This window comes from Protopterus annectens, chromosome 12.part0 (assembly GCF_019279795.1).
Source record: "Protopterus annectens isolate FY-2018-M chromosome 12.part0, PAN1.0, whole genome shotgun sequence".
NCBI classification, from domain to species: domain Eukaryota; kingdom Metazoa; phylum Chordata; order Ceratodontiformes; family Protopteridae; genus Protopterus; species Protopterus annectens.
Window position 1 is genome coordinate 1,283,749,689 of NC_056746.1, and position 15,000 is coordinate 1,283,764,688.

Here is a 15,000-nt window from a genome sequence, read left to right on the forward strand (position 1 = left end):
TGTCCTGAAACTATTTTCTTGGTAGCCATTACATCAGCACGTACAGTGTCCAAACTTCGTGCCCTATCTATCAAACCCCCATATTTGATTTTTCACCCCGACAGTGTCGCTGAGGACTAACCCTCCTTCCAAACTTATGTTCAGAGGCTAATCTGAACCAAACTATTGAACTCCCAACTTTCTTCACTAACCATTCTAACAAGTTTGAGTATATGTTGCATAAACTCTGTTCACAGGCAATTAAGATTCTATTTGGAGAGAACAAAAGTATTTATTTTAGAAAATCAGAACAACTTTGTTTGTCATGCTAACAACAAGAAAGGGCTACCAGTATCTAAAGTTACTCTTTCCAAATGGTTGCATAAAATTCACCTTCACATATATATTCCTCCATGAATCAACCGTTAGGACATGATGTGAAAGTGCATTCCACTAGGGCTGTTTCTGCTACTTCAGCTTACATGGCTAGGCTGCCTTTGGACACGCTCTATGTGCAGCTGCTACTTATGCCTCCTACCTTCATCATGCATTACAAAGTAGATAGGGCCTCAAAGGACAGGGCTTCCTTTGGTTCCACTGTCTTGAATATACTCCCGTGAGCCACCCAGGTTGAATGGTGCTTAGGACGCTACCCATGTGTAAGAATGACGGCGAGATGAACAACTCATGTAATATTATGGTAAGTACATAACTTTTTTCTGTTTTTTTAACTTCTCCATTGCTAATAATTTTTTTCTGCTTTTCCTCTTTTTTTTTTTTTTTTTTTTTTTTTGTATTGTGAAATTTTCCATGTCTGGATGCCTTTGCCTGTATTTCTTTGAATATATTTGGGGCTGCTTTTTTTGTATTGATTAGTTTTGCATTCTCCTTTGCATAAATATTACACCATATCAGAACACTTTCCCATCTCCATATTTCTTTTCACATCTTTTCAAGAATCTCAAGGTTTTTTTTTTTTTGTATTTTCGCACTGCCTATGTTTCTTTTCCAAATGGCCCAAGGTTTCTTGGTCTGTATAAAGTTTATTAGTTGTGATTTTCATAAATCTGTTGTATTTTTTTCATCTGAAGCTTCTGACAGTTTCTTGTGCAAATACTTTTCTTTCATCTAATTTCTCTCCATCTTTTTGTATATATTCTGTCTGGAAATTCTAGATGCCTTGCATGATTGTAATGGTACATAATTTCTAATCCTCAGTAGTTCACTGTAGTCTTTATGGCCTATCAAATTTTTTCTTTCTTGTGGATTACTTTTACAACAGGTGGACCATCCTCGCCTTGGCCTATCCCCATTGAAGGAATGTTTGTTTCTTCAGGATTCTGCACTGTCTTATTTTTTTTTTCCAATCCTGGCACCAGCACGCCTACTAGGATTGGGCAATTTTTATCCTGGGTCTTGTGCACTCAGCTGTCTTTATTTTGTAACTTTACTTCTGTCGAGGATATATGCTGTATAAAATAGTCTGTATATCGGTATAGGGTCTACCTTGCAAAGGGTACATGCCAAGACTTGTGTATTCAAACAATACTACTCTCCTTTGCTTTCTTTGTTTGCTGATTTCTCTCCATTCTGACCCCTGTGTCAAACTGGCTGCAGTGAAATTGGGAATGCTCATCTCCAATGTGTCGGGTCTTTTATAAGGATGTGGTGCATAAGGGGCTAAAAGAGGACAATTGAGGGTACTTTTGGGTCTAGAGAATAGCCCCAGCAATGTAATACTAAATTTAAGGGGCGGTGCTTATCAATACCCAAACTAGTTGCTCTGTGCATCTCAATGAGCAAATTGATTTCTTTGTAATCAGAGTTACTGAGTACAGTTTGAGATGGATCTGTAGGAAGTTTTTACCTTCTAGATGTTTGCTATGTAGGACACTGCTAACCACTGCTGCACAATGAGCAGCTCCGAGCAAACTGGCCAAATCTGATGTTTGCACTAAAAACACAATAATGACTAACGAGCTCCCTGGCTAATAAACTACTAACACTCTTGAGCGGATTGTGTTTTCCAATTTGGATAAACAAGGCTACCATTTACCACCAGGTGGATAACTGTCTTCTTGATGTAAAAAGCAGTGTACTAAGGGCAATGTTATCCCAGTAATTTAACAGCTACCCAATCACTGCTGATAAGGTGATTTGGCAGGGTAAACCAATCGCAAGGTGAAACAAGTCACTACAAGTTCACAATAATGCTGGACAGTTTAACATGCTTCAGATATTTATAATGAGGGAGGTTTCTCAATACTGGTTGGATGGATGGGCACACTCCGTGTTTTTGATCTATAGAAAACAATAGTAGGGGAGAAGTATTTCTTGATAGCTTATACAACTGACTACCGTGAAAGTGGAGGTGTGTGTCTTGGTAGTCGGGTTATTGTAAGCAGTGGAAATAGACATTTTATTGTTGTGCTTTTAAATGGCTAAAGGGATGGAGGTTTGGGGAAAATACAAGAGTCCTTTAGCTGGTGTAGAGATAATTTATACCTAGATGGTATAAAGATGTAACCATTGCAGACCGTCCACAATAGCAAACAGTAGATAAAACACAGAATTACGAACCAAGATCAATCCATTGCATTACTACCTTTGTGTGTTGTTTTACAAACTGGAAATTTACTACCAGGACCTACTTGGTTAGTTTCAACACAGATTTAGCTAAGGAACAGAAATAATTTTGCTTGTAGTAAAATGTTTGTTAAACGAGATTTTCCTATCTGGAGTATAGGTGCTCAGTAACTAGATTATTTTGTTTAAAGATTTATTCCATAATCTTCTGGTACCAAAGAAAAAACTTTGAGAACAGCCCTAGACCTTACCTTGAAATAGATACTACCAGAGGTAATAAGGTAACAGATGTTTAAAACATGGTTAACATCTCATTCCAGATTACATGTTTGTTTAAAATTGTGTCTGCTTTATTTTTTTGTAGTCCTTTGCACCAAGGGTATTTGAAGTTTCTGCCCCAAAATTGCTTACTGCAAAGAGAAGTAGAGAATCTGGCAAACTGTATAGATTATATAGGAACAGAGAAGTACAAATTTAGTTCTGGAAGTAGCTGATGCATGGACTACACTACCAAATTATTTTAAAGCAAGCACTAGTTTTCGATATTTTCAAAAACAGCTTGGACACTTTTTTTTATTATGGGAAAAATTATTTTCTTATATTGGGAGGCTAGAAGGGCATTATTGCCCATGCCTGAAATGTTTGTCTACTGCAGACTGCAAGGCATTCACACTTTCTTTTGTGGATGTGGGCTTATTTGTAGAGACCGCTTCACCCCAAAATATTAGGATTCTTTGACATGCCTCATGGAGCTCCTCTGAAATCTAGGTGAACTTTCTGAAATTTTCTTCCCACCATTTTTTTCTGGGAAGTTTTTGATTGCATTCCTAGGGAACACCTTCTTTGGAATAGAGTGGGACTGCGAAAATAAAACTTTCTGATCTTTTTCAGCCAAATGTCTTTTTGCCTAGGAATATCTGAGGATTCTGGGTTACATGGCTACTGTCGTCATGATTCTTGGGCCAGACTATTAGTCAGAGCTGTTCCTGTGTGTTTCCAAACTCTGATAGACCAGGCAAACACCTTCTACCATTAGGTGAATAACTGTATTCTTTATGTAAAGCACACACGCAGAAATATACCAAGTGCAGTGCTACCCAATAATTTAACAGCTAGCTAGCCACTGTTAAGGCAATTTAAGGCTAGGTAAACAGCAAGGTGAAATAAGGCACTATGGCTCTATAGCAATGCGAAGCAGTTTAAATGCAGTAAATCAGTGCATCAGTAGTGGTTCACTAAATTTAAAACCAGTGGAAGTTCTTAAGGTACTTTTGCTTTGTCTGAATGGCACTAGATGCAAGAAAATGTTTTTTTAAATGCCGATGAGGACACCAAGCATAGCTGAGATCTGGAAGTAAGTCATGAGCTGCACAACTCTGCCAAATCTGTACGATCAAACAAAATACTCTAATGCCCAATAAATTATTACACTCTTAAGCCCTTCCTGTGTATTTTCCAACTTGGACAGACCAGGCTATTTTTTACTGCCACTAGGGGAATAAACTCTGTCCTTTTGGACCCACACACGTGTACTAATTGCAATGCTATCCTGGTAATTTAAACAACTAGCTAGTTACTGCTGATAAGGTGAGTTTAAGGCAAGGAAATCACTTCACTTCCTTTCTTCGGTTGGCATGAAATCTCACACTACTAGTTTTCTCACTACTCTGTTGGATCTTCCAGTTGTCTGTGTGGGAGGTGCCTTTAAGTTTTGGAAGCTGGATGGGTGTTTATATCCTAGCTTAGGCTACGGCAGCCATGATCTGAACATCTTTTACTGGTTTACTTGTAGAACTGGATGGGTGTTTATATCCTAGCTTAGGCTACGGCAGCCATGATCTGAACATCTTTTACTGGTTTACTTGTAGAACTGGATGGGTGTTTATATCCTAGCTTAGGCTACGGCAGCCATGATCTGAACATCTTTTACTGGTTTACTTGTAGGAACTGGATGGGTGTTTATATCCTAGCTTAGGCTACGGCAGCCATGATCTGAACATCTTTTACTGGTTTACTTGTAGAACTGGACTGTACTATCACCACTTCCTCCCTTTATACCCTGCAGTTTGTTTTGAGCTTGTTTTGTACTTTGTGCACACAGACCTTTTATTCAAAATATTGCAATTCTGGTTAATTGCAGATGTAAAATCTAAAGGGGCTGAAGAAATATTGACGGAAGAATTGAGCAGTAAAGTGGAAAGAATGATCAAGAAGTCTTTAACGCCATGTTCAAAAGCCATTTTAACGCCACGTGGTAAGCAGACTCTACCCTTGGCTGTAGTTACTCCAGTCAGGAAATCGGAAGGAGGCCCAAATACAGGTAATGGTTTTCCAGTGGAACTCTGCAATGGCTACTTTTTTAGCCTAATGCTAATTTCATTTATCACTTTTAAGATTGTGTGTAGTATAATACTTTCCTATCATTTTTTCAGGAAGTTTCATTGGTTTTAAGGTTTGCTGAATCTGTTAAGTATTAAAATGCTTCCCTGTTTCCTCAAAAAAAAAAAAAATTAAAGGAGAAATTGATACTTGGTGATTTGATTCAATTAATACTCTGGTGGTTTGATTCAATGTATGTTGTTTAGATAGTTATAAAGCAGTGTATTTGTAGTTCAAATGTAGAGTCTTTTGTTGCTGGTTCTGTTTAATTGGAACATTGTCAGCCATGGTTTCCTATCAAAGACCCTCCAGTACTGGAACCCCCCCATGTTGCATAATCTCTGATCCCTAAATTTTGCTGGAAAATGGAGGATCCTTTTTGGGTCCTATGGTGGGTTATTCGTTTGCATAAACTAGGATTTGTGTATGTGTTTTGTGCTCTTGTGATAGCCTCCTGTGCCATCTGCAAGAGCTCACTTGTCTGCATTGCCCATCTTTTTTTCAGCATCCACACTTGGTATCCCAGTTTTTTCTGCCATCTGTAAAACTTCTGCCATAATCGTTCTTACTTTTTTTGGCAGAGTAAGAAAAAGTTTACATCTGCTTATAGATGTACACTAGCTTGGCATTAGGAAGGTTGTTTCTGGGTATTTGATACATTTCCACCCAAGGGGGAGAGAAGGACTGTGGAATTACCCAGGGCTCTGTCTTGAAGGCAAGTGCATTCAAGTTTCCTGGACTTCTCAGGGGCAAAGATCCCCTATGATCAGTGGGGGTCTGTTCATTTCCTTGGTTCCTGAGAGTTTAGGTTTCTGAACTCTTGGCATGTCATACTTTACCGTTAAACGTTCATGCTATTAATCACTGCCACAGTAGCCTTGGCTATAAGAGTTGTATCCCGCATAGGATATAACAGCTGGACAGCTTCAAAAGCTTCAGGGCATCTTCTACATGGCCAGTCAGCTTCACGTGAGCCGACTAAAGGCCGGTGTGGGTGACGAGCCCTTCAGAACTTTCTTGCCACCAAAGAGTGCATGCCTTATGAGGCTATCAAGGATTGATCTGCTTGTGCTGTTCCTTTGCTGAGTAAATCACCGGGGGGGGGCTTAAATTAAAAAAAAACCCTGTCCTGTTTAGGAAAGTTTATTTTAAGCTAGAAGTCTCTTAACAGACTGCCACAAGACTGTTTTGTACTTTTAAAACAAAAGCACGCATTTTGCATTTTACTTTTTGGGGCTGACCAAGTGCTTTACTCTGTGTGTGAAAAGTGACTTAGAAACTTAATTTTTACTGGCTTTTGCTACTTGTTTTCCTTGTGGAAAGGTGCACTATTTTGGCTTGACAATGAAACAAAACAATTGGTTATGTACTCCCCATAATGATAGATGTATGTGGTCCATCTCGCCTACATTCATTACTGACTGGCTCTGAGCTGAGAATATGCTCCGACTCTGCCGCTATAACTAGCACAAAGTCTGTAATTGGCGTATATATAATGTGTGTGTGTGTATATATAATGTGTGTGTGTGTGTGTGTGTGTGTGTGTGTGTGTATATAATAATATATAGAGAGAGATGGTCCAGTTTTGTGTATTGTTTGGGGCAGTCCATCTTCAGGACTGCTCCAGTTGTCACTCCTTTAGCACCAGGGTATTACTGGAATGCAGGAGGAAACTGGTAGACGGCAGTTTACTAAAACCAGATTTCCAGGAATTGTTGGACAAGGCCGACCAGACGTCAAAATTGTCGAATGGTTCGAAGTAGTCTAAAGCTTCTTAGGAGCCGAAGTAGTCTGCTCCAATCCTTGCTGAGAAGGTGTAGTCACCGGTTCCGCAGTCTTCGGAACCGAGCTTGTCTTTTTGGAGCCAGTCTCCAAAACTTTGAAATCACCCATTTTGCAGTCAGTGGCTTTTTCGATGCCTTCTACTTGTTCTTCGAGGACCCTCTCCATTGTGGACAGTGGTGCAGAGGCTTCTCAAGAATCCGGCACTAGTCAAATTATTGGCTTCGGCCCAACCAGTTTCAGAGCCGAAGACCATTTTACCTGCTGTGTCTACTCCACCGAGCTGGGCCTTCGGAGCTGGGGGAGGTGGAACTGATGACTGTGGAACCCAGAAGGCAATCGTGTAACAGTAGGTTGCCCATTGTTCTTCCCCTGCCATCAGCCACTGTGACCACGGACTCTTCTCTGATAGGGGGGTGGGGTGGGGCTTTTTTAGGGAAGAATTGCCTAAGGCACCTGGTCAGAGACAGAGTTAGTTGCACATCACTGTCCTGGAGTTGAGAGCGATACTTTTGACGTTGCAGTATTTAACACTCTTTTTTCCTCTGGGGGCGATTGCAATCCAGACCGACAATATGTTTGTGGTCTGGTATATCAGTAAGCAAGGGGGAACCAAGTCTTATCCTTATGTCGAGAGGCCCTGCGAGATTGGCAGTGGGGCTGTATCCACCGGACGCTTTCTGATAGCAATGCACATCCTGGGGAAATCCAGTGTGATCGCGGACAAACTGAGCAGAGCTATTCTGATGCTATACGAGTGGTCCCTCAAAAACGAAGTTGTGAAGATTTTCCGCAGATAGGGGCCAACCTTGCTGCGACCTGTTTGCATCCCCTTTGAAAGCTAAATGCAGAAGCTACTTTGCCCTGAATCCCCCACCAAAGGGGCAGCCCAAGGGATTCGCTCATACATGATTGGCCCCTGGGACTAATGTATGCTTTTCCACCAATTTCCCTGATTCCGAATTTCTTGCAGAAAGCCATAGCCCTGGGGAGGACTGTAATTTTAATAGCCCTGTCTTGGCCTCGACAGATTTGGTTCCCCTTTTTTCAACTCTACCAACTAGAATAATCTTGGATTCTGGACCCGGTTCCATATCTACTGACTCATTCGTCAGGGGCTCTTCATCCTTCTCTTCATTCCCTCCGATTGACAGCTTGGCTGCTCCAATTACCAATTTAGCCAGGTCACACAATTTCTCCTCTGAGTTGCAGCATATCCTTGTATCCTCTCATAAAGCTTACACCAGAAAGTTGTACGCCAGCAAATGGAAGTGATTTGCTTGTTGGGCTTCGCAAAATAACATGGAGTCATATGTCGCTCCACTTGCTAGCATTTTAGAATTCCTGACTAGCCTTTTTATTGAAGGTGCTGCAGCTGCCACCTTGCGAGTTCAATTGGCTGCAATTTCAAATTTTCACCTCAGATCGGAAGGTTCTAACCTAATGTCTCACAGATTATGTCGAGTCTTCTTAAAAGGTACCATACATCTTAGACCACCTTTTACCCCCTGGAATCTGAATTTTGTGTTGTCATGGATCATTCTTCCTCCCTTTGAACTTGCATCATCCTGTCAACTAAAATGTCTGTCCTGAAACTATTTTCTTGGTAGCCATTACATCAGCACGTACAGTGTCCAAACTTCATGCCCTATCTATCAAACCCCATATTTGATTTTTCACCCCGACAGTGTCGCTGAGGACTAACCCTCCTTCCAAACTTATGTTCAGAGGCTAATCTGAGCCAAACTATTGAACTCCCAACTTTCTTCACTAACCATTCTAACAAGTTTGAGTATATGTTGCATAAACTCTGTTCCCAGGCAATTAAGATTCTATTTGGAGAGAACAAAAGTATTTAGAAAATCAGAACAACTTTGTTTCTCATGCTAACAACAAGAAAGGGCTACCAGTATCTAAAGTTACTTTTTCCAAATGGTTGCATAAAATTCACATTCACATATATATTCCTCCGTGAATCAACCGTTAGGACATGATGTGAAAGTGCATTCCACTAGGGCTGTTTCTGCTACTTCAGCTTACATGGCTAGGCTGCCTTTGGACACACTCTATGTGCAGCTGCTACTTATGCCTTCATCATGCATTACAAAGTAGATAGGGCCTCCAGGGACAGGGCTTCCTTTGGTTCCACTGTCTTGAGGAATATACTCCCGTGAGCCACCCAGGTTGAATGGTGCTTGGGACGCTACCCATGTGTAAGAATGACGGCGAGATGAACCACTCTCATGTAACGTTATGGTAAGTACATAACTTTCTTTTTCTGTTTTTTTTAACTTCTCCATTGCTAATAATTTTTTTCTGCTTTTCCTCTTTTTGTATTGTGAAATTTTCCATGTCTGGATGCCTTTGCCTGTATTTCTTTGAATATATTTGGGGCTGCTTTTTTTGTATTGATTAGTTTTGCGTTCTCCTTTGCATAAATATTACACCATATCAGAACACTTTCCCGTCTCCATATTTCTTTTCACATCTTTTCAAGAATCTCAAGCTGTTTTTTTTGTGTTTTCGCACTGCCTATGTTTCTTTTCCAAATGGCCCAAGGTTTCTTGGTCTGTATAAAGTTTATTAGTTGTGATTTTCATAAATCTGTTGTATTTTTTTCATCTGAAGCTTCTGACAGTTTCTTGTGAAAATATTTTTCTTTCCTCTAATTTCTCTCCATCTTTTTGTATATATTCTGTCTGGAAATTCTAGACGCCTTGCATGATGGTAATGGTACATAATTTCTAATCCTCAGTAGTTCACTGTCGTCTTTATGGCCTATCAAATTTTTTCTTTCTTGTGGATTACTTTTACAACAGGTGGACCATCCTCGCCCTGGCCTATCCCCATTGAAGGAATGTTTGTTTCTTCAGGATTCTGCACGGTCTTATTTTTTTTCCAATCCTGGCACCAGCACACCTACTAGGATTGGGCAATTTTTATCCTGGGTCTTGTGCACTCAGCTGTCTTTATTTTGTAACTTTACTTCTGTCAAGGATATATGCTGTATAAAATAGTCTGTATATCGGTATAGGGTCTACCTTGTAAAGGGTACATGCCAAGACTTGTGTATTCAAACAATACTACTCTCCTTTGCTTCCTTTGTTTGCTGATTTCTCTCCATTCTGACCCCTGTGTCAAACTGGCTGCAGTGAAATTGGGAATGCTCATCTCCAGTGTGTCAGGTCTTTTATAAGGATGTGGTGCATAAGGGGCTAAAAGAGGACAATTAAGGGTACTTTTGGGTCTAGAGAATAGCCCCAGCAATGTAATACTAAATTTAAGGGGCGGTGCTTATCAATACCCAAACTAGTTGCTCTGTGCATCTCAATGAGCAAATTGATTTCTTTATAATCAGAGTTACTGGGTACAGTTTGAGATGGATCTGTAGGAAGTTTTTACCTTCTAGATGTTTGCTATGTAGGACACTGCTAACCACTGCTGCACAATGAGCAGCTCCGAGCAAACTGGCCAAATCTGATGTTTACACTAAAAACAGAATAATGACTAACGAGCTCCCTGGCTAATAAACTACTAACACTCTTGAGCGGATTGTGTTTTCCAATTTGGATAAACAAGGCTACCATTTACCACCAGGTGGATAACTGTCTTCTTGATGTAAAAAGCAGTGTACTAAGGGCAATGTTATCCCAGTAATTTAACAGCTACCCAATCACTGCTGATAAGGTGATTTGGCAGGGTAAACCAATCGCAAGGTGAAACAAGTCACTACAAGTTCACAATAATGCCGGACAGTTTAACATGCTTCAGATATTTATAATGAGGGAGGTTTCTCAATACTGGTTGGATGGATGGGCACACTCCGTGTTTTTGATCTATAGAAAACAATAGTAGGGGAGAAGTATTTCTTGATAGCTTATACAACTGACTACCGTGAAAGAGGAGGTGTGTGTCTTGGTAGTCGGGTTATTGTAAGCAGTGGAAATAGACATTTTATTGTTGTGGTTTTAAATGGCTAAAGGGATGGAGGTTTGGGGAAAATACAAGAGTCCTTTAGCTGGTGTAGAGATAACTGTACCTAGATGGTATAAAGATGTAACCATTGCAGACCGTCCACAATAGCAAACAGTAGATAAAACACAGAATTACGAACCAAGATCAATCCATTGCATCACTACCTTTGTGTTTTGTTTTACAAACTGGACATTTACTACCAGGACCTACTTGGCTAGTTTCTACACAGATTTAGCTAAGGAACAGAAATAATTTTGCTTGTAGTAAAATGTTTGTTAAACAAGAGATTTACCTATCTGGAGTATAGGTGCTCAGTAACTAGATTATTTTGTTTAAAGATTTATTCTAGAATCTTCTGGTACCAAAGAAAAAACTTTGAGAACAGCCCTAGACCTTACCTTGAAATAGATACTACCAGAGGTAATAAAATAACAGATTTTTAAAACATGGTTAACATCTCATTCCAGATTACATGTTTGTTTAAAATTGTCTGCTTTATTTTTTGGTAGTCCTTTGCACCAAGGGTATTTGAAGTTTCTGCCCCAGGATTGCTTACTGCAAAGAGAAGTAGAGAATCCGGCAAACTGTATAGATTATATAGGAACAGAGAGGTACAAATTTAGTTCTGGGAGTAGCTGATGCATGGACTACACTGCCAAATTATTTTAAAGCAAGCACTAGTTTTCGATATTTTCAAAACCAGCTTGGACACTTTTTTTTTTTTTTTTTTTTTTTATTATGGGAAAAATTATTTTCTTATATTGGGAGGCTAGAAGGGCATTATTGCCCATGCCTGAATTTTTTGTCTACTGCAGACTGCAAGGCATTCACACTTTCTTTTGTGGATGTGGGCTTATTTGTAGAGACTGCTTCACCCCAAAATATTAGGATTCTTTGACATGCCTCATGGAGCTCCTCTGAAATCTAGGTGAACTTTCTGAAATTTTCTTCCCACCATTTTTTTCTGGGAAGTTTTTGATTGCATTCCTAGGGAACGCCTTCTTTGGAATAGAGTGGGACTGCGAAAATAAAACTTTCTGATCTTTTTCAGCCAAATGTCTTTTTGCCTAGGAATATCTGAGGATTCTGGGTTACATGGCTACTGTCGTCATGATTCTTGGGCCAGACTATTAGTCAGAGCTGTTCCTGTGTTTCCAAACTCTGATAGACCAGGCAAACACCTTCTACCATTAGGTGAATAACTGTGTTCTTTATGTAAAGCGCACATGCAGAAATATGCCAAGTGCAGTGGTACCCAATAATTTAACAGCTAGTTAGCCACTGTTAAGGCTAGCTAAACAGCAAGGTGAAATAAGGCACTATGGCTCTATAGCAATGCGAAGCAGTTTAAATGCAGTAAATCAGTGCATCAGTAGTGGTTCACTAAATTTAAAACCAGTGGAAGTTCTTAAGGTACTTTTGCTTTGTCTGAATGGCACTAGATGCAAGAAAATGTTTTCTTAAATGCCGATGAGGACACCAAGCATAGCTGAGATCTGGAAGTAAGTCATAAGCTGCACAACTCTGCCAAATCTGTACGATCAAACAAAATACTCTAATGCCCAATAAATTATTACACTCTAAGCCCTTCCTGTGTATTTTCCAACTTGGACAGACCAGGCTATTTTTTACTGCCACTAGGAGAATATACTCTGTCCTTTTGGACCCACACACGTGTACTAATTGCAATGCTATCCTGGTAATTTAAACAACTAGCTAGTTACTGCTGATAAGGTGAGTTTAAGGCAAGGAAATCACTTCACTTCCTTTCTTCGGTTGGCATGAAATCTCAGACTACTAGTTTTCTCACTACTCTGTTGGATCTTCCAGTTGTCTGTGTGGGAGGTGCCCTTAAGTTTTGAAAGCTGGATGGGTGTTTATATCCTAGCTTAGGCTACGGCAGCCATGATCTGAACATGTTTTACTGGTTTACTTGTAGAACTGGATGGGTGTTTATATCCTAGCTTCTCCAGCCATGATCTGAACATCTTTACTGGTTTACTTGTAGAACTGGATGGGTGTTTATATCCTAGCTTGGCACACCCTGATCTGAACATCTTTTACTGGTTTACTTGTAGAACTGGATGGGTGTTTATATCCTAGCTTAGGCTACGGCAGCCATGATCTGAACATGTTTTACTGGTTTACTTGTAGAACTGGACTGTACTTCCACCACTTTCTCCCTTTATACCCTGCAGTTTGTTTTGAGCTTGTTTTGTACTTTGTGCACACAGACCTTTTATTCAAAATATTGCAATTCTGGTTAATTGCAGATGTAAAATCTAAAGGGGCTGAAGAAATATTGACGGAAGAATTGAGCAGTAAAGTAGAAAGAATGATCAAGAAGTCTTTAACGCCATGTTCAAAAGCAATTTTAACGCCACGTGGTAAGCAGACTCTACCCTTGGCTGTAGTTACTCCAGTCAGGAAATCGGAAGGAGGCCCAAATACAGGTAATGGTTTTCCAGTGGAACTCTGCAATGGCTACTTTTTTAGCCTAATGCTAATTTCATTTATCACTTTTAAGATTGTGTGTAGTATAATACTTTCATTTTTTCAGGAAGTTTCATTGGTTTTAAGGTTTGCTGAATCCAAGTATTAAAATGCTTCCCTGTTTCCTCAAAAAAAAAAAATTTAAAGGAGAAATTGATACTTGGTGATTTGATTCAGTTAATACTCTGGTGGTTTGATTCAATGTATGTTGTTTAGATAGTTATAAAGCAGTGTATTTGTAGTTCAAATGCAGAGTCTTTTGTTGCTGGTTCTGTTTAATTGGTTTCCTATCAAAGACCCACCAGTACTGGAACCCCCCCCCCCATGTTGCATAATCTCTGATCCCTAAATTTTGCTGGAAAACTGAGGATCCTTTTTGGGTCCTATGGTGGGTTATTCGTTTGCATAAACTAGGATTTGTGTACGTTTTGTGCTCTTGTGATAGCCTCCTGTGCCATCTGCAAGAGCTCACTTGTCTGCATTGCCCATCTTTTTTTCAGCATCCACACTTGGTATCCCAGTTTTTCTGCCTATCGTTTTCTGTTCACAGTAAGGCTTTTTATGGTACAAAATTAAATCCTTTAGAACACAACTTGGCATACTGACTGCCTAAGGTGACACTAGAATAGTTATATAGCTTGAAATCACAAGCGTTATTAGATAGAATGGTCGGATTGCTTAAAATACCAGGGATGTCATGTTGAACTAATATTCCATTATTTTGCTGCATAACTTCCTCACAGTGACTAGTGAAGAATTCACTCAGTTGTTCAACCCTCCCTACTTCATTAATCCCTATATTGTTTAAGTTGTCCAACCTGTTACATTCCCTAATTTCATTAATATCTATGTGTTTTACTTCACCTCCCCGATGCATGTTCCCACACGTTTTACATTTGATCAACCCTCTGAACAGGGTCGTTGAAATTCCTTAAAGGTGTATAAATACTCAAATTTAATAATGGATCATCGACACACATCAAACTGTTTTCATTGTGTTCTAAGAGGGTTGAATCAAAAGTTACCATTTCATTCAACCTATCCATAATACTTCCCTTCATAATACCAAGGGTATTAACACTTGATTTATCACAGTCAATTCCATTTGGAAAACACGGCAAATCAAACAACATCCTCCCTTCCCCAGAAATGCTGTCTGCGACATGTTGCTGCTCCGAGTTGGAGTCCCGAGAAGAAAATTTTACATCATTCCATACCAAAACGTTCTCCCCTTCACACACATGAGTACAATCATTTCCATAATAACATTCACCAACTTCAACTTCCACGTTATAACTTCCGAAACATCCGTAATGTCATTGAATGACGCATCATTGCCATGATATGTAACTTCTAATTCGCCACAAGTTTGACTAATCCCAGACGCAACTGGAATAAATGAGTTGCTTTTACAAAACTGTCCATATGGTGAACACTTGGAACTATTAAAATAACCGTCACAGTCAAAGTCACATGTCTTACCGTGTTGAATATTAGTGTTGATCATAATTATCTTTTTGTTACTTTTCCCCATCCACGCTGCTGGCCAGCTCCACCACTGTTGGATTTCGAACGGGCTCCCGTCCATACTGCTTCATCCTCGTCGCAGGGGGGCCCTTGGTTTTTTAGCCTCTCTGAGCGTCTTACACCGTCCTCCAAAGGGCCATTTCCAGATGAATTAGAACCATTAATGTCTCTGTGAGCTTCCGGTGCGGTGACATCATTAATCTCTCATCTCCGATTGGATACTGTATTCTGATCAGAATGCTTATGTTCCCTTTCGGAATATGGGTAAACTTTACCACT

The 15,000-nt window shown here is 39.8% G+C and overlaps 1 protein-coding gene across 1 annotated transcript in view; it reads left to right on the top strand.

The window, feature by feature from the left end:
- The window catches only part of TPX2 (TPX2 microtubule nucleation factor), a gene marked incomplete in the record, with an annotated part of 1,896,622 nt that overhangs the window by 1,195,023 nt on the left and 686,599 nt on the right, over positions 1-15,000 (top strand). Inside the window, 1 exon segment of the mRNA XM_044089016.1 lies at positions 4,706-4,885. Within this exon segment, the coding sequence (XP_043944951.1) occupies positions 4,706-4,885 (180 nt within the window).